General features: G+C 37.7%; 1 protein-coding gene across 4 annotated transcripts in view; it reads right to left on the bottom strand.

Moving 5' to 3' along the window:
* GK (glycerol kinase) overlaps nt 1-24,179 on the bottom strand; it is a 36,709-nt gene extending 12,530 nt beyond the window's left edge. For 3 of the 4 annotated variants that reach the window (XM_005144548.3, XM_031045061.2, XM_034074632.1), the window contains exons 1-15: nt 23,970-24,179; nt 16,367-16,440; nt 15,593-15,699; nt 14,837-14,914; nt 13,787-13,866; nt 12,693-12,830; nt 11,449-11,558; nt 10,407-10,473; nt 8,263-8,298; nt 6,700-6,767; nt 5,324-5,366; nt 4,564-4,644; nt 3,300-3,378; nt 1,771-1,867; nt 67-151 (exon numbers count right to left, since the gene is read on the bottom strand). In XM_005144548.3, the coding sequence (XP_005144605.3) occupies nt 67-151; nt 1,771-1,867; nt 3,300-3,378; nt 4,564-4,644; nt 5,324-5,366; nt 6,700-6,767; nt 8,263-8,298; nt 10,407-10,473; nt 11,449-11,558; nt 12,693-12,830; nt 13,787-13,866; nt 14,837-14,914; nt 15,593-15,699; nt 16,367-16,440; nt 23,970-24,047 (1,221 nt within the window). In that variant the 5' untranslated portion in view covers nt 24,048-24,179. The remainder of the gene's footprint in view (nt 1-66; nt 152-1,770; nt 1,868-3,299; nt 3,379-4,563; nt 4,645-5,323; nt 5,367-6,699; nt 6,768-8,262; nt 8,299-10,406; nt 10,474-11,448; nt 11,559-12,692; nt 12,831-13,786; nt 13,867-14,836; nt 14,915-15,592; nt 15,700-16,366; nt 16,441-23,969) is intronic. The other variant, XM_031045060.2, reaches the window with a different exon arrangement.
* Nucleotides 24,180-24,591: the final 412 nt, after the last annotated feature.

The raw sequence follows: 24,591 nt of genomic DNA, 5'->3' as shown, positions 1-24,591 counted from the left end.
CTGAAGAGCTATAGTTGCTGTTACCACACTAATTTACAATGCATTTAGGACCCAATTTGCCTTTACCTCTCGTGTTTGAAAGCAAACCGCTTCTAGTGCAGCGAAGGCAATGTGGTTTTTGTTTGTAAACTGAGTAAGGCCACAGATAATACTGTTGAGAAAAAAAAACCAACAACCAGTTAGGACATACTTCTTCACCAGACATACATCATTACTTCAGATCTAGGCCTTCTAATTCAAAGCTCATTCAGTTTTATCGTATGAACACTACTTTTTAACATTAGCAAGCTTGTTTATCTTTAATCAAAAATCTCATCACTATTTTCCTGACAAATGTGTTCAGTGTCCAATCAATACACAACTGCCATAAATTATTTTGCCAATCTGCAGGGAGATGGGTGCATATTCACCTATACACAAATTCTAGTCTTGAATGATCACTGCTTTTTCTTCTAAAAATGCTACCACCTATGACTAAAGTCTTCATAAATTATCTATTGTTTTCAGTTCTTAAGGAAAAGCCCAGCTGTGTCAGTGCTGTGCTCTAAATGCTTAAAATTGTTTTCAGATCTATTCTGATAAGCAGTTGCCTTTATACCTTCAAAGAGATTTTTTGGATATGAAAATAATCTAACCATAAGTATGCTGAATGCCGTCAATGTACTCTGAACCACAGAGCAAATAATTATCCTTTTATTCTGTTTCAACATCTGAGGAATAGTAGTGTACTACACAGAAATGCTGCTACCTTTGGTGTGGGATAGATACAAGCTGAAATATATTAAAGGACATTTTTAGTTGTTGTCATTCCAAAGATCAGGTTTTAACAGTTGAACAGTTAAGCACTTGATCTAAAAAACTGTAAAAACTCTAACTCAAAGATTTTTTTATTTCTTATGTACAAAAAGGATCTAAATTAGAAAGATACAACTATTCTAAATCCTCAGAACTTGATATTCTTAAAGATTTCTCATTTTAGGAAAGCTATTTTCTATTTAGATTTGTTATACTGTGACTTCCATGGCATGTGATTCCAGCAACAGTAGGCATACTCACAATAGCAGAAAAGACAAATAAAATTGCTTGAACTAGTAATTCAAACTAGTATCAGGTAGTTAAATCTTAACTACAGGAAAGGGACTAGAAGGAAAGGAGAAAAGAGTGTTCAACAGACTGGAAAGAAAGCTGGACAAAAGGAGAAGGAGAGGGAGGAGAAGTGGGGAGGAGTTAAGTAGCCTCTATCATTTGTGATAGTGAATGCAGCAGCCATGGGAAACTGAGCTCAAAAAAATTCATCAGAACTAAATTCTTCACTTTATGCTTTTTTTTTTGCCCAAGAGCTCACAAGTGTGCAGACTTCCTCTTGCTCTTTACTGAGATAAATATCCTTTCAGAAACAGAAATGCATGAGGAAAAAAAGCTGGCCTTGTTAGCAGCAAGAATGATCAAACTATCTTGTACTTGTCCTGTAAAACAACCTAGCCCAAATGGTTTCCCTGCTCCCCACCCCGGTTTTCTTTTTGGATGCAGGGAGAGGAGAGCTACTAGCTGAACAAGCTGATCCTTTTTCTTCTAGTAGCAGCTGCTATTTTGAACTGGTTAAATACAAAAGAGAAACACGGTAGCTCCTTGAAGATAACACAGAGAAAGATGTATCATGACACATCACAGGAACAAAAATAACAATTTCATATACTTGGAAGGACTAGTGAAAGTATTTGTAAAATCATTAAATCTCCCGGCAAACACAGTGCTTAGTCAGATTCTTACCCCCTTGCACTGGGTTCCCAGTAAGGTGCATACAGTCCTGAAAATGCTGGCACAAAGTAGCAGCCATAAGAAGTCCCCACTTCTGCGGCCAGTTTTTCTAATGCACACACACAAAGTCTTCACTTAGCTTTTCGCAACTGTACCAACACTTAAATATGACACTTAAAGGTGTTATTAGTTACATAGGGAAAATACTCAGAATATGACAGGCAGCTACAAAAGTAATAAAGCCACATACAATTATAAAATACAACTAACTCTGGTACTCTGCTTTTTATTGACTAGTTGTCTGTTTTTAACAATGTGAATGGAAGATGGGGCATAGGAAGTTGTGGGAAATGTAAAATGAAAAATCAAAACTGAAAACCAAAATTGTGTACTCAATATTCTGACGTAGATTCTGTGTGGTTTTCAAAGGGCACCATGTGGGTAATGAATGCAACCTTCAGAGCAGTGAAAAAGGTCACACTTAACTTGCATCTAAGTCAAGGCAAGCAGCTGAAACTGGATCAAGACCAAAGGGAGTTAAGAACTAAATTCTCATTAATTTCAAATGGATTTAGAGTTCTAAATTCTCAGCTTACGTATATAATCACAAGGCTAGCTATACGGAAATCTGAAGCGTCTTAATATCTGAGTAATAACTCTGGATATCTGAACTCCCTAATATTAAAATATTTTTAATTTAAAAAATTACATTAAAGCATCTAGATCTGAAGAGGATGTAATGCTAATGTGCAGCTCCTTCCTATAAGAAGAAAAAGGTTTTTTTCTGCTTTTTAAAATTTATTGTTTGCAATAATCAGAGAAACATAGCAATAAAAAGAAGTAGGAAAATTTATTCAAAAACTCTTTCAAAATGGTACATTCATACAAACTCTACTTAAAAAAGCAGTGAAGGTAGAAGGAAGGACATGTTCAGGGAAACAGGAAGAGATGACAAAGTCCCATATGACTTTAAGAACACTGACGAGATTGAAATTCTTGAAACTCAAACCTTTCAAAGGTCTAGTCAAACTTGTGAAGGCAAGAGGTACTGTAGTGTTTCAACAGCTGGCTAATTCACGTGACAGTAGTTTATATTCTTCTGTATGGTATGCAAAGCTTTCTTACAGAAAAATAGACTGATGTTTTAAGTTTTTGCTTAATCTTTGCAGCTTTATGTAAAATTTGAATTCTAAATCTTACACCTTTGAATAAGATATACAATTATTAAAAAATATGTAATTAATTGCTTTTTAATCCTAAATCTCATAAATCGGTCACTTCCAAACTGCTACACTTGCATATTTTCCTTTTTCAAAGTATGATATATTCCTAGTTTCTATAATGTCATGCTCCACGTTATTTCAGTTGAGCTCAAGCAGAAAACATTAGCTACCTAAATGTTAAAGGATTAATGTATTCTTAGCCAAAATGGATTATCATCCTCCACAATTCCTTCAAGTGGCAGCTTTGCAAACATTCCAGACATCAAGAAATTGGAAAACTTTAAGAACTTAAAACTTCAAGCTCCAAATTGTGCTTACCAACTTCCTGTGAAGTTTTAAGGATACCTAGATTGTCCCTCAGCCAACGAACAACAGCACCAGCTATTGCAACAGATCCCTGAAAGAAACAAAATCACTACATTAGGAGATGACAAATGATAGCTCCCTGTTCCTTTTTACAAGGCTGGAGAAGAAAGGTAGCTGTGGTCTCCAGCTGCAGCTTTAGAGAACTCCAAGAATGCTCATGACCAAACCACAAGTTTCTTGACAGACGGAGACTGCCATGTAAAAGTGGCAGCCTGTTACACAGGCTTCATGTAGTAAATGGTATGTATTGCATGATTTTTGCTATGGGGGCAGTTACTATGACATTTCCTAAGCAGAATTCTAATTTAGGTATTCTCCTGAACATACCATTATGAGGTCCAGTAGCCTCATCCTTCTTTTTCTGACAAATTAAGATTTTTATGCTTTAATTTGAAAATACAAGACAGATTATGTCTAGAACTTAAATACAAATGACAAGACAGAACTGTAGGTACTTGTATGTGCCAGCAAAATTGCTCTGTTGCCTCAGCAAACAGCCCTGAATGGCTCCATTGTCTTATAGATAAACGGTATGGATTCCATCTCATTCCAAAGTCCAAATGGTTTTCTCTACAAGGCAGTCTCAAGTCTACTAGACTAACCTTCAAGTAAAATGGAGCAGCATCATATTTTCATCCAAAGCCACTGAGGAGCAGAAGTGTTTTCTAACCAGCTAGCTATTACAAGATACAGCTTTGATGAAAATAAAAGGCTGAATCCACATTTTTTGCCTAGGTGTAGTATCTAAACCAGCAGATTGTAGATGATTCTAGCATGGATACAGGAGAAAAGATGCTTAATATCTTCTACTGAAGCCATTTCTTCAAACATTAAAGACTTGGAGATGAGGAAGAAGCAAAGTACACATGCTCATGTTTTAGCACTAGTACTTTTCCCCCTTTTTTAAGCTCACTTCTGGTATAAAAAAATTTCTGTTTCATTTATTTACATTTATTACATATTTAAAAGACCATGTAACATTAAAAAGTTTTAGCAATCAAGTCCTGAAAATATAAGTGATAAAATGTAGAAATATTTTTATTAGATTACATGATACAGATTGAAGATAAGGCTAACCAAAACCACACACAAGCCTTGAGGCACACAAGCTAAAACAAAATTATTTTTATTTCCATGCAACTGAAGATAACATAAGATACTAGAGAAGTAAACAAGAACATGCATCAGTACAAAAAGGAATAATTACTGGACTTACCTCTAATGCATAACAAACAGGTTTGTCTCTGCCCAGTTTGTAAGCTATTGTGGTTAGAAGACCATGCTCAGAAAACACAGACTAAATGGGGAAGGGGGAAAGAAAAGGAAAGGCATGAACAGAGGCAGAAAATAGTTAAATAAAAATATCCAAATTATGAAAAACAAGAGACAAAACCTTCAAAGGAAAAAAAATTAATAGGAAAGGTTTAAATGATGTAAATTATCAGCCACTCTAAATGGACACCTAAGATAGATCCCTCCGATTATTGGTGTTAACTCTCATTTCTATAAGCTGCCTTGGATCTTTCTAGCCTCCTCATAATAAAGAACTGGGGTCTTTAGAAGGAGACACGAATGAGAAGTAAGCCAAAGTTTTGCATTATTTATTCAACTGCAAAGAAACAATGGAACAAAATGAATGGAAGGCATAAAAAAGCCAACACAAGGAGAAAAGCATGTGGTCAAGTAACAAAACACTCAGCACTTCTGGGTTATATTAAGAAACATATCCAAGGAAAGAGCAAGAAACTTGCTATGAAAAGTTTTCTTTTTTGGAAACTTAAGGAGCTAGGAAACAGAGTCTTACTGAAACACCTTGAATAAATTATTCCTTTCTATTCTTTCAGATTTCAGCATACGCTTTTCCTTATCTCTAGCAATATAACTGGTTTTAATAAGAAAGGCTAACACACAGTTGCACTCCAGAGCTTAAATAAATATTGTAAAATAAAAAGTGAACTAAAAAAACTGCAACTGACCTTCTGACCTGTATTGCACAACAAGAAACATCCTGTTCCATACCTAGCATGAAAGCAAAGAAAAGTTAAAACCAGGATGTTTAAAGGATAACCTGTTACTGTAATTCATGAATCTGTGACTCCCCTTTGTAGAGTCAAGACTCAACTTTTTGCCTCTTGACAGTTGTGCTACCATGAACTGATGATAAAATCATTCTCCAAAAGTTGATTTAAATGCAATCTGCACCTGAAAAATCCAGTCCCAAGTCTCTGTCTATTTCTTGAATAATACTTGATCAAGGTTTAGTACAGCTGAAAATGTAAGTGTGAATTCCTCTTCGGTGGCAGTGTTTACTGACTTCAGTTTAAGATGATTATGAAAGCTACTTCATAAAATAAATATTTCACAATACTAAATTCAAGCTTTTAAAGGGAAAAATTAAAGAAATTTTGGTCCCGTCATTCAAAGACCACATCACTTACATGTGTGTATACACATACATATAAGGACACAAACTAATAAAATTTAATTACTTATAATCCCCTGTAACTTATTCTAAGAAATTACTAGTTCCCTACCTTCTTAATACCCTGAAAATTAATAGCTTAAAATAGTATTGAAATAGTCTTCAGTTATATTTGAAGAGAAAAATGGTAAAGCAATAACATAAACAGGTTAACCCTGGCCCCCTAAAATCTGGCTTTTACTGTTTTGTTTAGCTGTATGGGTTGGGTTTTGTTTTGTTGCTGTTGGTTTGGGTTTTTTTTTCTCAAAAGGTCTCTTGCATTATAAAAGTGTTTCTTATAAAAATACTTTGTGACAGCATTATTTAGAAACATGTTTGTTTTACTAAAATACAAGGCCACTAACCATTACATTGGTGCATAAATATAAACGATAAAGTGAAGGTTAATTAGCAACAAGTACAGATTAATGTGCAATTAAATCTGTGAAAGTGCCATACTGTACATGTACCTACATGCTCAGTTAAGCACATGGCTGTAAATGGAACAGTAAGTCATTTAATCAGAGCTTCTACTCAAATGAATGTTTGATTACACCAGTTGCCTGATTTAACTGACCATCTGTTTTAACTGAGGGACACTAAGAGACTCCATGCTGAGCTAGACACAGAAGCAAAACCAAGGAATACAACTGAAATGAACCATCCTAGCAAGGATGAGGGGTATGTGTCATTCAAGTCTATGCACTCTATCTCACATAGCCACTATTTTACAGTCAGGACACTCTTTAATTTGTAGGTCAATAGAGTCAAAAGGTAGAGCTGTGGTTATGGGGTAAACACAAAAGCATTTGGCAGTTAGCTTGAGAGAGAACATAATATTAAACTAAAAACTAAACAGTGTGTTTACCTTCTATTTTCATAATAACTTACGTATTTTTTGCCTGCCCATCTTGAAAACACATTTGCCCAACAAGAGCAGCAGACTGGTCACCCAAGCACTGAAAAGAGAGGTTTGGGGCTTTTTAGCAAATGTCTGCAACATTGACCACATGCATGAAAAAGAACATGAACAGATGAACTTAACCTCAATCTACTAGGAGCACACAGGTAAATGGAAGTGCAGAGAAATCTGCTTAAGATAACCTGTACTTTTTACTACTCTTTGCTTTATAAGAACTGCAAATGAAATGTGTCATACTATTTATCATAGAATCATAGAATAGTTAGGGTTGGAAAGGACCTTAAGATCATCTAGTTTCAAACCCCCTGCCATGTGCAGGGACACCTCACACTAAAGCATGCCACTCAAGGCTTTGTCCAACCTGGCTTTGAACACTGCCAGGGATGAAGCATTCACAACCTACCTGGGCAACCCATTCCACTGCCTCACCACCCACACAGGAAAGAGATTCTGCCTTATATGTCATCTGAATTTCCCCTGTTTAAGTTTTAACCCGTTACCCCTTGTCCTATCACTACAGTCTCTAATGAATAGTCCCTCACCAGCATCCTTATAGCCCCCCTTCAGATACTGGAAGGCTGCTATGAGGTCTCCACACAGCCTTCTCTTCTCCAGGCTGAACAGCCCCAACTTTCTCAGCCTGTCTTCCTATGGGAGGTGCTCCAGTTCCCTGATCATCCTCGTGGCCCTCCTCTGGACTTGTTCCAACAGTTCTATGTCCTTTTGATGTTGAGGACACCTGAACTATACACAACACTCCAAGTGAGGTCTCACGAGAGCAGAGTAGAGGGGTAGGATCACCTACTTCTACCTGCTGGTCACGCTCCTTTTGATGAAGACCAGGATATGGTTGCCTTTCTGGGCTGTGAGCGCACACTGAAGCTGGCTCATGTTCATTTTCTCATCAACCCACACCCCCAAGTCCTTCTCCTCAGGGCTGCTCTGAATCTCTTCTTTGCCCAACCTGTATCTGTGCCTAGGATTGCTCCCACCCAGGTGTAGAACCTTGCACTTGGCGTGGTTAAGCTTCATAAGGTTGGCATCAGCCCACCTTACAAGTGTGTCGAGGTCCCTCTGGATGGCATTCCTTCCCTCCAGCATAAAACTTTGGGTGAACAATTTAAAGAAATAAAAATAAAAATCTACTATCTTTGTGCATATTGTATTGGAAAAAGCTGAGAATCTGCTCAGCATTTCTGGAGTATGTATATACTGAACTCTTTCTATATATAAAGCCAGGCTTCTTTCCATTTTGTAATGTTATTCACTTAGAGATCCTAAGTTTGCAACAGCACTACACATATGCATTAAAGCCGTCAGCTGCATTTGCACAGCCAGACCATAACTTAATAATGAACAATCTAGTCAATTAATAATTCAACTTCAAAAGTTTAGTTCATGATTAACATGAAGTAAAAAAATATCAACTTAATTTGCAACAGGATTCACCCATGTTAAAGCTTTTCTCAGTGATGATATGTTCATGCAGAAACAGGTTCTTATCCCAGAATCTGAATTGAAGTAGGACTTACCCCCGAAATCGGTACACCTGTCAAAGCTCCAGATTTCTGATTCACAAAGAGAAAGAACAGCTCTAAATTAGCTTTCCATGATTACAGCTGAAGACAATGAAAAAGAAGCTAAACTTTTAATGCTCAAAGGAAAACAAAGGGTCATATAAGCAACATGGTTCAGCTTGGGTATGCAGCAGACTTCAGATTAATGCGGCTCATGACTATAACACTGAAAACCAGCAGGAAATTCACAAGTCTATCTAATGCCACCTCAACAGTTCTTAGAACAAATTTTGTTGGAATCAAAGTGGACAGAAAATTAGGTTCAGTGTCATCTGTGCAATCAGTGTCAAGTGTAAAATGCAAACGTGCAAAATGGTAAAATGGACAGAAAAAAGTGGCTGTGATGACACACTAAGCAAAACCAGACACCTCATTTAACACAGCATTTTAAGTCTCATATAGAACTTTTCCACACATTACCACATAGTTTTTTAGTTATATTTTTGCAACAGATATCATAAGAAATTTATATCCTGACAACTTTTACTTTTTTCTTTAACCTGTTTCTTTGTGCAATTGTGCAAATCCATTTGCAGTGAAGCCATGTAAGTGCATTTCCAATATGAATCTTTTTCTTTAATTCTCATTTTTAATTAACTGGATTTAGGTAATTGAGTTTATAAATGCATTAAAAACCCCTGCCTGAATCTGATATTTCACGATAACAGAAGGAATGTTTGTAGACAGAATGGCCTACTTTTCTCATTTATAAAACAAGACATTTGATAGCCAGTAGCTGTATTTTTTACGTCAACATAAAAAGATATATTCAACAGCCTGCAAATTAAGGCAAATGCATACATCAAGATCACGTTTTAGAAAGAACTTTGGCATGAACTCTAATTGTAGTATCTCAAATTTGGAAATACCTGCCAAATTCATTGGTCTGGAACTGTGTTTTTACTAATCCTTAAACCAGTGGACATGCAGAGCATCTGAACAGAATGGATAAAATGTAGGTGGTCAGCCTAATGGAAGCCTCTACTCACCAGGCTAGGACAGATTTTCTACAGTCAGCAAAAGGAAGAAAAAAAAAATGGAAGGAAAGGGGAAGAGAAACAAAAGTTCACATTTAAAGTGACCAGCAATAGTGTTTCAGTTGCCAGGTTTCCATGCTGTTTCAATTTACCTCTCTCATTCAGCTTAATACAACTAACTCTCATCCTACCTTCACATTATTAACAGTCAACAATGACTTCTAGTGGCATCTCCATTAAGAGATAGTAAACATACCTATATGCCAGGCAAATTAGAATTATATTTTAAATAAAATTCTCGTAACTTGTCTTAATTATAAAATGCTCTTCTATGTTCTTAGTAAACAACAGAGCAAAATATCAAGAATGCAAACCAACATCCAGTTTTTCTGATTCTGAGACTAATCAATTAGATGCCAATATATCAGACCAGTTGGTGCTGCATTAAAGTAAACTTGAAACCTCAGTCACTTGATAACAATGAATGGTTTACTCCTGATATTCACAGCTGCACTGGAAAGCTCTGTGATTAAAAAAAGGATTAAAAAGACATATTCCAAAACATGTTTTGATTGAGTGCTACGTAAATATACACAGGAAAAGAAGTTTGTTTGTCAAAAAGAAAGCAGTCTAAGGTGTTACTTGTGATTTTCCAGTTCACAAAAACTGACTAATCTTGCCCTTATTATTATGTGGAAGTAAGACACCATACATCTTGTCCAGTCTTCCTAGATCATGAAGACTTCCATGGTGCCTTTCATAATTCCTTTTAAGAAGTAAAAATACATTGCTCTAATAACAACAATCTCATTCTTTCAATGTACTGATCAAACATAGCATTCTGAAAGGTACTTTTTAAATCAGTAAATAACTGTAATAAAAAAATAAAACTTTTATCCTCATCAAAAACCTCTCCCATCTTGTTTTGTCTATCTGATACTTAGAAAACAATAAATACTCAACTGAATTTAATATTATACAATAGATAGCACACTAATCATAAATCAAACAATATTGGTCTAGAAAAATCCATAAATCTTAATCTATGCGATCTCTGACAAATCTATATTGATATAGTCATATTTTTACAAGATTAACTTCACACAACACAAGAAAACATACCATCAGGCCATAAATCTCAGAGGAGCTTCGTACTTTTGGGAGTATTTCCATAGGAATATCAAAGAACCTGAACACAGTACAAAATAATTTATATATATGTGGTCAGTGCTAAAGCAGAAAACATTTTGCATTTATTTTCTTAAATATGTTAAAGCTTTAAAGAAAAGAAAAAAAACAACAACCAAACGTAAAAGGAACTTCGACTTCTAGGATTTAATCCATCACTGTGTTTTTCCATTTGTTACAGTACATGACACTGAATTATGGAGTAAACCAGTGGAGACCTCATAGCAGCCTTCCAGTATCTGAAGGGGGGGCCATAGGAATGCTGGGGAGGGACTATTCATAGTGACTGTAGTGACAGGACAAGCAGGAATGGGTTAAAACTTAAACAGGGGAAGTTTAGATTGAATATAAGGAAGAAGTTCTTTACTGGAAGGGTGGTGAGGCACTGGAATGGGTTGCCCAGAGAAGTTGTGAATGCTCCATCCCTGGCGGTGTTCAAGGCCAGATTAAACATGGTCTTGAGTGACATGGTACAGTAGAGGTTGTCCCTGCCCATGCAGGGGGGTTGGAACTAGATGATCTTAAGGTCCTTTCCAACTCTAACTATTCTATGATTATATATATTTGAATATTTTGAAGACATATGGAACTCTTTCATATGGGAAGTCATTCCTCTTCCAGCAGTATCTTTATAATATTGTTGTTAATAAATATAAATTTAAAGTAGAAACACTACTATTGTAAGCAAGTTACAAATCTAATTAAGGTATAAAGAAACTATTAAATGTCATTGTTTCCATGAACCAGTCTTCCACCTACAGAAAAAATCTGCTACTTTTAATTAATCTGGGTTGTTGCAATTTGGACATCTGGAGAACAATGTATCTTAACTACTAATGTAATTTACTAACAGTAAATGCAAGAGTAACTGCCAATCTTAGTCTAGATAAAGAGGTTCTTACTCTTAAATTAATCTCTTCACGCAACAGTTACAGAATCTATTTAAATAACATTATTACTGAAAAACTGAGCTTACTGGCAGAGCTCAGGATCCCATTCCAAGGAATGAATGTTGAACAACATCGTTCTGCTGGCATTGGTTACATCTGTACAGTGAACACCTCCATTCTTTCCACCTGTCAAACTCTGAACAAAAAATATATTAACAGTATTCACCAAGCAAAGATAGCAATTTACTTAAAGACATTTTAAAAAAAATATTTCTGAATTCACAATGCTTTCAGCTTGGAACTGGGAATTCTGTATTTCTCCAACAACTAAAGAGGCAGACCTGTTACAGTGGAACAAAGGCACAAGAGAGCTAATAGGGTTACAACAGTACCCCCTGGATTCTTATATTGCAAAGGTGGCTGATGCAGCTTTCTGAAGTCTGAGTCTTTTCCAAAAGCATGAGCAAAATCTAACAGCAACTTATGAATGGTAAACTACATATAAGCATCTACCCCCCAAAAAAAACCAAACTAATAAAGGGACAATAAAAACTTCATCTAGTATGATTTACTACATGACATCCTTGTCTCTAAACTGGAGAGATGTCAATCTGGTGAATGGACCACTCAGTGGATAAAGAACGGGCTGGATGGCTGCACGTAGAGAGTTGTGGTCAACAACTCAATGTACAGCTGGAGACCAGTAATGAGTGGTGACCCTGAGAGGCTGGTGTCGGGACAGGTCATGTTCAACATCTTTGTCAGTGAGATGGAGAGTGGGATTGAGTGAGCCCTCAGCAAGTTTGCCAATGACACTACGTTAAGTGGTTCAATTGATATGCTGGAGGGAAGGGATGCCATGCAGAGAGGCCTCAACACACTTGTGAAGAAATCTTATGAAGTTTAACCATGCCAAGTGCAAGGTCCTACACCTGTGTCAGAGCAATCCCAGGCACAACTACAGGTTGAGAAGATATTCAAGGCAGCCCTGCAGGGAAGGACTTGGGGACGTTGGTTGATGAGAAAATGAACATGAGCCAGCAGTGTGCACTCACAGCCCAGAATTGGGTTGGACGAAGCCTTGGGTGACATGGTTTAATGTGTGGTGTCCCTGCCCATGGCAGGGGGGTTGGAACCAGATGATCTTAAGGTCCTTTCCAACCCTAGCTATTCAATGATTCTATGGAACTTTAATGGCATTTCTGTAGTGGCTTGTATTCACATCACTGCATGATCACTGGGAATCATATGTCACAGTACATAGCACAGGAATTTGTATGATATGGAAATTAATTTTAAGAAGAGTCATAATAAACTCACAAATACATACCCATATAAGCCATGAGTCAATAGTCCCAAACATAGCTCTTCCATCATCAACTGCTTGCTTAATTTCTTCCACATTATCCAAAAGCCATCGAAGTTTCACTGCACTAAAATAAGTGCTAATTGGAAGACCAGTCCTAAACTTTAAAATAAAATTTAAAAAATCACCTAAACACCATACAAGTATCTTTTCCATTAATATTGTAGCTATATGTAAAAATGGTGGTTGTAAGTGAAAAACCAAAGACACAAAACTCGAAGAAATTACACAAACTTGTTAATTAGATGAGTACTAACCATACAACACACAGGTCTGAAAATATAAACAAATGATCAGTGCATTAATGGACAAAGATGAAAGCTGTTCTAAATGCAAGTCAAAGATCATTTATGTGGAAATAGTTGTTTGCAGAAGTCCTGTCTTATCTGGGATATCCCCATATGACTAGACAGCACGTAATGATAACAAAAATGACTAGCACAACACAGAAAAGGTGGAATCTGCATTCAATTGAAAATCAAATACACTTTTATGCTTTTTGACATCCATTTCCTGCCTATTGGAAAACATATATACAGAAAATATACACAATTTATACAGTCAATCAAGGAGAATTATGACACCTTTTTTATATATATCCACATAGGAAAAATAATGAATTTGTTTTCTATGAACTATCTTCCCAGTTCTCAGATTGGTTGTAATTGATTTCATTAAGTCATGAGAAAGGATAACAATTTTTCATCAATAAATTACTTTCCAAACATTTTTTTTTTACTTGCTGTTAATTTTTGTGTGTGATGTTTACTTACCATTGGATAGCACACGATTAAGTTTCACAAAAGATTACTCATTTAACTTCTGTACTGAGAAATGTAAGGAGTGTTAACCACTTCTTTTGAAGAAAATAAACATTTTCCAGTCTAGGATTGGTGTATAGCATTATGCACATCTTTTATTATTTGACAAGCTAAAAAGGGACTAGAAGCTACAACTGATTTACTTTGTACAGGAATTTTAAGCACTCATCTCAAAACGTTATATACTGTAGCAGTAAGAGTTGAGCTACAGTTTAAGTGCTCTGGAATATGTCTTACCTTAAAAAAGGATTTGTTTTTTCCTGGAATTTTTTTAAGAAGACGGTCAACTGTTGCCTGGGTTCTCAGGTCAAGCCACACTGAAACCATTAATAAATTAACTGATCAACTGGTTTAATACAGAAGAAGTGACATGTACAAGCTTATTCCACAAAACCAGAGTTCTTGCCAGTAAACTGCTGACTTTTCATTTTTTTTTTTAGCTTTTTATGTAATCAGAACAATGCTGTATTACCATTGTATTTTAAATGCACTGTTGTAAAAATTGAAAATGGTTAGATAAATGCATTGATTTAGAAGAACAAACAACTTGAGAAATCAAATATGATTTTACACATAATAGGATATATACTTTCCTCTTTTGGAGCACAAGAAAATCATTAATACTACCTTGTTCACAGGAGACGACTGCCATTAAACTAAGAGGTTAAAACAAATAGTAGGCTGATTATTTACTATACCTATGAAAACTCTGAACTTAAGTGCAACATCAGAGTTATCGAGGTACAGCTGGGCTTAAGATAAAGCTGTATAAGATAAAGCTGCTTAAGATAAAGCAGCACAGATTTGAATATAGAAGAGTCCTGGTTTTTCAATGATACTATGCTACTGCTGACAATCTGAAAAGATATGGTAAGTTAAAAGTAAAACTTGAAAGCAATATGATTTCATTAAACCTACTTAATGTGTTTTTCATTGAAAGGTAAATCAAAAGTATCCTGAAAATGTAGTAAGCTCCTTCATTTAAAAGGAAGTGATCTGGCATAACTCAGAGCTTCATTACATGCCAGGGATGTACAAAACCCCTCAGGAATACTTTTTTTTTCTAAATCACATAAAGTGATTTATTAAGTAATAATTCTAACAGAATAGTCTGAGGATTTTTTAATTGCACTGGTATGTACAAACATAGCTTATGATACAGACGTCAAAAAATAAAAGCAGTTAGTAAGCTTGGCTGCAATGAGATCTGCACAGGAAGTAAGGAAAGCATTTTTTCACAACATGCTCATTTTATGGTATTACATAATTCAAAAGTAGAGTAGTTACCAATAGCATTATAAAGAGGTTCTCCAGTTGTCTTGTCCCAAACCACTGTTGTTTCTCTCTGATTGCTGACTCCAATGGCTTCAGGACAAAATGGAAAGAAGTATCCTTTTCAGAAGGTTTGTTTACCCCTTTTGGGGGGTGAGTGAGGAAAGGGATATGAGGAGAGGATGGTGGTATTGGTAAGGAGAAAAGGAAAGTAAATGGGAAATAAAAAGCTTCTGACTTTTTCATGTTATAATCTAGAAATATTACTTTGAAAACCTCATCATTCAACTTTTGATGCTTAACCTATGTGCTCTAAATATTCATTATTTTTTTTTACACAAACTGAGACAGCAACAACACTGACAGGGAAACTTGTTTTTCCCAATGAGTCCTAATTTACATTTCAGAATTTCTTAATTCATTATTTGTCTCTGTTAAGTCTACTTTGTAGACTCTGCATTGCTAAACTAAACAAAGGACTTACTTATTTTCTCATTATTCCTCCCAAACAAACTGCTCTCAATTCCAATTTAACATTTTCTTTGAAGCCAGCACATTCTGCCACCCTTCTTATTTATTGACTTAAAAACTAGAGAATCTTAATTGCTCAACTGTAAGTATGTTACTCAGTCCCTCAGTTAACCTTAAGTAGTAGATGAGGCCCTTAGTGACATGGTTTAGTGGTGGACTTGGCAGTCCTGGGGTGATGGTAGGACTTGATGATCTTAAAGGTCTTTTCCAACCTAAATGATTCTATGATTTTATGATTACCTTTTATATTAGTGATGTCTATGTTCAGTTGTTGCAGTTTCTCACAGGTCTTTTCCACACATTCATGGACAGAACTTAATATTTCCTTTGGATCTTGTTCCACCCATCTTTAACAAAGAGTAAACACCAGTTAATAAAAATGCAAAAAAATTACATTTAGGGTAAAAAATAAATTTTCAGTCTAAAAAAAACAGCTGAGCATTTGACAAAATCATAACTACAAAGCATGTTTTACATATCTAGAAAAAGCGCAATGAATTTCAAACCTTTTTAAACAGTAAACTGTATTTTCACAAGAAAAAAATGCAAAAACCAAAGATTTTTTCTTTTGCTTTATTCTATACAGAAGGCTTTGGCAGCAAATGTTCAGTCAGCTAAGAACAATCAATCAAATAAAACCATTTCATATACTAAGCATCATATACAGACTAAGATGAAAACTATGACTAAAGTGTGAAAATGACCAGCTTTACCACTTTAAATGAGACTTTAAGTCTTGTTTAAGCTTTAGTTGTAAACTTTAAAGTTTAAACTTCAAATATGTTAGTGAGCATTAGCAGTAAAACAGTAACTATTCTCAGTTTATGTAACTCTGAGCACCTACCACACACCCCACGTGAGGTTTTTTATACCATTTTTTTCTATCACAGTCTTTTGTAGCAGATATTGTGTTCTTAGTTATTATTAATCAACTTCAATTTTGATCATTCACAGATAAAAATATATAAGCTCTACAAAAATGTACACAAATTAAAAACCACAGAAAATTCATACCCTTCTTTAGGGAATTTCTGCGCTATCTCAACTTGATGGTGACTCAAGAGCTCTGATGTTTTCGCATTAAAAACCTGAAAATAAATTACAACAACAACATTTTTTTATGCACACAGAAGTTTAAACAACAATAAATCAGCATTTATTCTTTTGAACAAATACAGTGCCCTTATAATTAATAGTAATTTTCTATCATCAACCCACACATCCATGTAACCTTGGTTCCGATATATGAATTGCAGTAACTAAAGTATGCAAAGAATATTTTGGTAAGCTATGCTGTCAATTATAACTGCTTTTAGGATTAGTGATTTTAAGAGAAACACGATTGTGTAGTTTAGAATCACAAAAGGAACTAAATGGTGAAGAAAGAAAAAGCACTTAGAACCCATTTTGTCTCAGAACTACAAATATAGAGCTCATGAACAGTTCGACAAGAAAAGAATGTCACTGCAGCAATGCAATACACTAAAAAAAGCCCCAAAGAAAAGTGACTTAGATTTGGATATACTACCATAAAAAAACAGTAAAAACATAAAAAAACAATGGTATAGAATCCTGACAATCATATTAATGGCTATTCTTAAGGAATCACAAGTTAGAAGCTCTGTCTTGAAGTAGAAGCTCAGCTGGAATATACAATGCTCTTCATTAACCATCAGTGAACTGTTTCCAAAAGTAACTGACTGTGGCCAAGCTAAGATGTCACCCAGTAAACCATCCAACTCAAGTGTTCAATAGGTAAGTAAGCATAACTGACTGGGCTATGAAGATGTTCTTGTGAAAATGGCTTTTTCTCATTAGCACCATGCCTAATCTTTTGCTTGAAGAATGTTCAGGGACCTAGAAAGTAAAATTTAACAGCAGACATAGGTGAATTGCAGAACATGCCAGTAGGACATTATCCTATCTTTTTATGGCAAGCAGAGGAGGGTCAGATTTAAAAACCACTCTCATGCTAAGGGTACAAAATTCCATTATACCCACCCACTCTCCAGGATACAACTGCATCTTTTCTAGACTTCCTTATCAACTCTCTTTTCTTATTCCACAGATGTTAGGAATTGCTCTTAAAGCTTGTAATCCATGAATTCTTGATTTCATTTAGATAGTACAGTTTACTCTGAAACTATTAGAACAATCCTGACAAAAAGCAGAAGAAGAAGGAGACAATTAGTCCAGGTTCTGGGAAACCTTACAGTGTATCTTTGAAATGAAATTTTGAAGTTTAGAAACATTCTAGTTATATATTAGAATAATAGAATAATTCAGGCTGAAGGGGACCTTGTGAGACCTCTAGTGCAACCTCCTCCTCAAAGCAGGGTCAGCTATGAAATTAGACCAGATTGCTCAAGGCCTTTTTTGACACAGGTCCTGAAAACCTCAAAGGATAGCAACAGCACGACCTCTGGAAAATACTAAAAGCTAAATTTTCCCCTCCTTTACCCAGAAAAGAAGTTTTAAAAAGATACATGTTCATCTTTCTCTGCTATCATTTGGAAAGTTTACATAGAAAAAGCACCACTGTATTCTTCCTACCATATTTATTTATCTGTGTTTCATCTACCAGCTGAGGCTTGATATTAAGCTACCCTAATGAAAGGGCAAGCTCTGTCAGGAAACCATGTTTGGAAGGAACTCATATAATGGGATAGGGGTCTTAAAACACTATCAAACATAGTTAATAGGAGACATTAAGTTTTACATGCATGCAGCAAGACTTTTTTTACTTGAAATTGCCTTTCTGTCAAAAGCCCAGTAACATTTACTGAGTTTTTTATAATAAAGATAGAAAGATAGAAGACTTTATTGAACTGGTATATATCTGGCCTACTAACAGGGTAAAATATAATTTGGCTGATCATTCACCATTAATCATTCACTAGTTCTTGAAACAGAATGCAGTGCATAAGGATTCCTACTGTTAGCAGGAAATAAATACAATTGGACAAGGTCATTCATTGAACCTGGAGTGTGTGACCCACATATAATAAAGCACAAAGCTCTAGCACACCAAAGTTTTTTAACTCCTTCTAAGCAAGCTGTTCTAACAGCAATAAATTCTCAACAGAAGCGGTAACACTACAAATGCCTAGATCTTTTCATGCCCATAGAGAACTAGGCAAACACACTCTCCTAATCCAACACAAACAAAACCGCAAACTTTGACATTCTCAACAAAACCAGCAGACACTCCCTGCACTTCAGGGCAAGGGATTAAAAAGTTTCACTGGGAACAATATCATATTCCACAGTGATAAATAGAATCCTGATACACAAAAGGATGACAAACATAAATGGGTCATCATATTTGAACCTAGAAGATTATAAAATAGGGAATATACACAGAAGAAAAGTGACCTCCCCTTTTTCTGTGTCCACCTCCTAAAAAAATATGGCCAAGACTCAAAAAAACTGTCCTTGTTTCTCTCCAACAGTAGTGAGAGAGGGAGAGATAGAATAAGTATGAGTAATTCAGAGGTTAGTACATTCTTGTTGGAAAAAGTTTGAAGCATATTTCTGTTACTACTTTTGTTCCTTTCATATTCATTAAGAACTGGCTCCAACTTATGATATCAATCTCTCTCTTCCGGAGGCAGGAGAAGACAAAGTAGGTTTTGCCTTAATTTTATCAGCAGTAGTCACCAAAGAATTGTCTAGACTACTGGACATGTAGAGGTATCTTGAACAGAGATGATTTCATGAAAGGCAGTGAAAACTACCTGATACGTACTGCATTATCTGGTGAGAGATTGAGGAAAATAATAAATAACACAGTCCTTCCACTCCCAAAAAAATATCATACAAAGAATTAAAGCTTGAGACTTAAATCTCAAGAGCAGAGAGAAGACAGACATACTTAGCTGTGCTGTAGGTAAGCAAGCACAAGGGCTGATCTTAATAAGGTCTGTAATATAACACATGGCATCATATCCAGGGGTGCAGAGAGCTGCATGGTAGTACGTTGAGATTTTATTATCTTAGTGGAAAAGAATTCAGATCAATCAGTTGTAATAATTTCCAATGAAAATAAATATGAGACAAACAGAAACATGAGGCTTATCGAAGTCAAGCAAGAAGCTGCACAGCTGAAAAGACGATAGTGAAAACAGACTTTAGAAGTAACTTTTCACTACTCTCAAGCTTTGCCACGTAATTCTGCCGGGAGAAAAGCTACTTCTGTTGGCTTATGCTGTATCTTCATAATTTTTTGTTAAGCTGAAACAGCTATAGCAAACAAGCTCCTAGCTCAATTTCTGAAACTGCATTGAAATAAACCCAACTGGGGGAAGAATGACAAACAATAATCCTACCTTTAGCACTTTACCTAGCAGGCAGGCAGAAATTATGAATAAGTTTAACAAGTTTCCCAGAAATTTTATTGCTTGGAAGGCTCCTGATGAACAGATCTCCCTCCTCCCCCCGCACCCCCCCCCCTTAAAGCAGGTGTCTCTTCCCTCCTGTGGGAATAAAAAGCAAACCTGCAATGTACTTGAAGTGATAAAAGCTAAGAGCTAGGAAAAATCTGAAATATCTGCAATATTTTTAACCCTTCTTGTTAGCTATACAATCAAGCTTTGTTTTCTCCCCCAAAATGTCACATCATTTCAGTAGAAGGGTTAACCAGATTTTCCTCTGAAGGATAAGCTTAATGGGTACTAAGTTTTTCCTTATTTAAAACCAGGTTTTGTTTACTAAAAGAATGCTGACAGTGTGATACAGCTTTATTTCAATGTTTCTTTTGAAATGAGGTGGAAAAAAAAATTGGGGCTGACTGACAAAGCTAGAACTTGAAGTACTGTACATGTACTTGACTGTATGTGTACTTCACTGAATACTTTTATTCTTCTTGCTCCTGGATAAAATGCCAGATGTTACCCAGCAAATACCTTTCAAGAGATCAGCCAGTGGTTAGGCTAATCATTAGCTCATGATCCAAAGGCTTTTGGCAAAAGAAGTTACAATGGATTTTTATTATACAATTCTTGAATAAAATGGAAAATGAGAGATGCAAATATTTGATGAAAATATTTGGCAAAACATCTAGACCAGACTTTAGTCATCTGGGTACACTTGTTTAGCCTACTCAATTTATATTCCTGCTTCGTATATTAAAGAAAATGAGCCTTAAGCAGTTGCACTGCTTTAAGCACTGCACTCTCCCTGGTTAACTGAATCTGTGATGCAGACTCAGCACAACAGAAAAGTTGAGATCTCAAATCTCAAAAATAATTAGTTCATTTTGCAAAAGCAAGTAGCTTAGCAAAAAAAAAAAAAAAATAAAAATCCAAATTAGGGTTCCAGCGGGTAAAACTACAGCATAAGCTAAAACTGTATGTATGCTGTGTGTGAGGCAAGGATAAATAAGTGGCAGTAGCAGAAATGCAGATTTGTTCTGGTGCTTCTTTATCATCTGTGCTCATACAGCCTCAATCACATAAGCAGGATAACCTCTTAAAACTTGTGTCCATACCCAGAATAATTAATTCTGGAAGGAATCTCTGGGGGTTGTCTAGCCTGACCCACTGCTCAGGTAAGCTTAAATTTAAAGTTAGACCAGGTTGTTCAGGGCTTTTACTAGTCAGATGTTGAGTATCTGCAAGGATGGAAATTCCACAGGCTTTCTGGGGCCGTGATCCAGAGCCTCTCATAGTGAAATATTTCTTCCTTACATCTATCTGAAACTTCACTTACTGCAACTTGTGTTCATTGCCTGTTGTATTTTCTGTGCACATCTGACAAAAGGCTTATTCTGTTTTCTCTACAAGATGTGGTTTGATAGTTGAACACTCTAAACAAGCCCTTATCTCTCAACCTCTCCTTGCATGCTTTGTGCTGCAGCTCAGTGATCATATTAGGGACCCCCTGCTGGACGAAATCCAGTTCTTCAGACTCTCTCTGCCTCTGGGGGAGTCAAAACCAGACAGACACAGTGTTCTAGATTCTGCCTCCCAAGTGCCACACAGTTGGCAATAATTACTTCTTTGATCCATAGTCTGCACTTTTCCTAATGTGGTTAATCTTCACCAGCACAAGAATACACTGCTGGCTTCTATTGAACTTGCTTGTAAAGCAGGAACCCAGGTCCTTTTGCACCAAGCTGCTCCTTAGCTTTCTGTCCCAAGTGCTGAACTTTGTTGAACTTAGGCTTCTGCCAGGCCACTTCTCCAACTGGAATGCCAATGAACTGTTCCTCCCGTCTATGGTGATCTGCAAACTTGAGAGGGCATTCCACCCCATTCCCCAGGCTGTTAATGAAAATACTATGGACTATCACAGTATTTTCTTTGCTGTGGAACACCACTTGTAAACTGGCACCTGTAATTGTAAATTTAGACTCTGAACTGTTGACACTATCCTTCAGCCCCAAAGGACCTGCCAGTTTCTCACCCAGTCATCTTTAACCTGGTCAAAATTGTATGCCTTCCATCCTGAAAAACAAGGTAGCAGTTGTACTAGATAGACATGTGCAAAGTAACCAGCAATTTCATTTTGACTGATGACTTGGTGAAGATGAAATTTGTTTGAAGAATTAGAGAAAAAAAATAATGTAGAGAGATTAAGAGAAAAAGGTATGGAAAACAACTAAAGCAGTAGAAGATAGAGAGGCAACAACAGAGCCAAGAAAACAACTTGGGCAAACCACATTTCCTTTTGGTTTAAAACATTTCAAAGCCAAGTCTCTCTTCTAAGTGTGGCAATCTCTTCCCAGCACAGAATTCTCCAGATACACATTATTATCTGAATGCCTGATGCAGCTTAGAGTAAATCCGTGCACAGTGTGCTATCTCCTTACCCCATGTTTGGATTTAATTCAGTGATGATGTATCTTTTTTTCTCAAATCCAAGTAACTTTATTATCATTATAGTTTGGTCACTGCCAAAATGAAGACAACATTGTATTTTGAAATGAACTGAGAAACTGGGATGGATACAAGAAGAGCTGAAGAGTGACAGACACAATACACTTTTTTAAAAAAAAAAAAAAAAGAAAGACATAATTTGTGTAAGCACCTGAATCATTGAACAAAGGCAAAATACCTAATGTAGACAGAAAAGCTCCCAACTGTATACAATCCACTGATGAATGCATCTAGTGCAAGAAATTCCTTCTTAGAAGAACATGTAAAAATGCTGGTAAAAAGAGCTTGAGTATAAATTTAAAGCTTGCTATGTCACTTTTGGTTCTACTAATGTTAACCTTTTATGCCAAGAAAAAGGTTAACCTTGTATACACATAAAGCAGATAGAGTTTATCTTCAGGTGTTAAAGGAAACTTCTCCAAATTCTTTCCAGAAAGGACTCCTGATTGGCATGCAAGATAGCCTGCTGGTGTCATTTGTCAGGTTGGAGTTTCCCTCCACCCCCAGATCTGTGTTTTGTCATTTGACAATCCCATGAAGGTCGTGATATTGAGTAATAACGGTAACACAGGTCAAGAAGATATTCTAGTCTCCAGCTTCATGAAAGAATATACCACATGGGGAAAACATTGAAAAAACCCTAAAACCCACACAAAACTAAACAAACCACACAAACACACACACCCCCCCCCAAAAAAAAAAAGAAAGATGCAAGGGCAAGATAAAGCACCCTCCCCAGCTGATCATATTTGGCAGCATTTTGTATCTGGTCATTCTCTACTCCATTTCTACAGTGGAATTATCAGTGGGATCTAACTCAAATCACTATGACTTATTGACTCAGCAACAGGTCATTTGTAGACATTTGCATGCAGGAAGTTTGTAAGTTTCATATATAATAGCAACATTAGTTACTTTCTATTGCATAATAGAGAAATAACTAGATTCTTAAACTAAAGGGCTTATATAGGCTATTATTATATTAATCACCCCATTCTTAAAGAAACTACCTTCCTCCAGAGTCTAAAAAGACCATCTCTCATAGGGTGTACAAGTTCAGTCACCTGAATACCTACAGTGCTCAGGACACATTGACATTAAGGTTGTAACCTCCGGAACTGCAGCAGTCATTCCAACAGGCCCAAGTAGGTTTTAGAGGGGAACACAGCAAGTCACTGCACTGTCTGAACATTGCTAGCTAATCACAGTCACTCAACTCACGCGTATCTATTTCCTCAGTGTCTGTGCACCTTGTCCATTTGGCTTCAGGGAAACAGACTTTTCAGATTTAAAATACAGCCTGCTCGAAGCAGCAGGATTTTGCAGCCCCCTCCAGCAGCACCCAGAAACGCTGCCCTATGCCCTGCAGCCGGGAGGGCACCGCGGGAGGGCCCGCTCCCCTCCGCTCCCCACAGTACGGGCAGCGCTGTTCGCCCCTCAGGGCGGCGGGAAGGCGACGGGGGTCCTATCCCGGGGGACACTGCCGGCCGGCAGCTCCCCACCGCCCGCGTCCACCGGCGCTCGCTTCCTCTCGCGGGGCAGAGGGTGCAGGGCGGGAGACAGGAGCCGTTGCACGTCCCCGAGCGGCCCTCTCCCCCTGCCCTTCTCCAAGGGCACAGAAGAGGCCGGAGGGGCCCGTCGAGGATGCAGGAGTGGGATCGGCAGCTCCCCGGGCCACCCCCTGCACCCCGTACGTCTCTGCGTCCCGGGGGCCGCGGCAAGCCCCGCTATGTGCTCACCAGGAAGCGAGTGGAGCTGGTGCCCTGATCGATGGAGCCCACCAGTGGCCCCAGCATCATCCGGTTGGACGCGGCCATGAGTCCCGCTCCGCCACCTGGTGTGTCCCCTCAGCAGACGGTTACCGGCCGTGCTAACGACTCCTGCCAGCTCGCGGCTAGCGGCGCGTGGCTGAAGGGGTGAAGCCGGCGGGGGAGGCGGGCCGGGGGGCGCTGCCGCTCGTATTGTCAGCCCGCAGCCAATCAGCGCTTGGGGCGCGGCGGGGGCGGAGGGGCGAGGGCGGGGCCGGGAGCGCAGGAAGTCGGCCAACGATTTCAGGGCGGGGGAGTGGGCGGGGCTATGTGGTGGAGCCGTTGGCGTCAGGGGAGCGCCGGGCCCGGCGCGGGAAGTGCTGGTCCAGGGAGGGCAGCTGCCGCTGGTGGGGATCTTCCGCAGGCTGGACTGTGCTCCCTGGGGAGCCTGCAGGGCGAGGTGTCAGGGCACCGCTCCTCTGGCATTCCTGTGCTGCGGCGGTGAAACCCATATAGGCGAGAGAGGAAAGAAACCCCTCCCGGGCCCGTTTGGCTTTCACGGTGTGGCCGGCGGCATTACCTCTATGAGGTGGGGTCCAGCCGCGGAGGATGA

Source organism: Melopsittacus undulatus, chromosome 2 (genome assembly GCF_012275295.1).
Source record: "Melopsittacus undulatus isolate bMelUnd1 chromosome 2, bMelUnd1.mat.Z, whole genome shotgun sequence".
In the NCBI taxonomy this organism is placed as follows: Eukaryota; Metazoa; Chordata; class Aves; order Psittaciformes; family Psittaculidae; genus Melopsittacus; species Melopsittacus undulatus.
The sequence above is the reverse complement of the archived record's forward strand: the minus strand, read 5'-3'. Positions and strand labels throughout refer to the sequence as shown.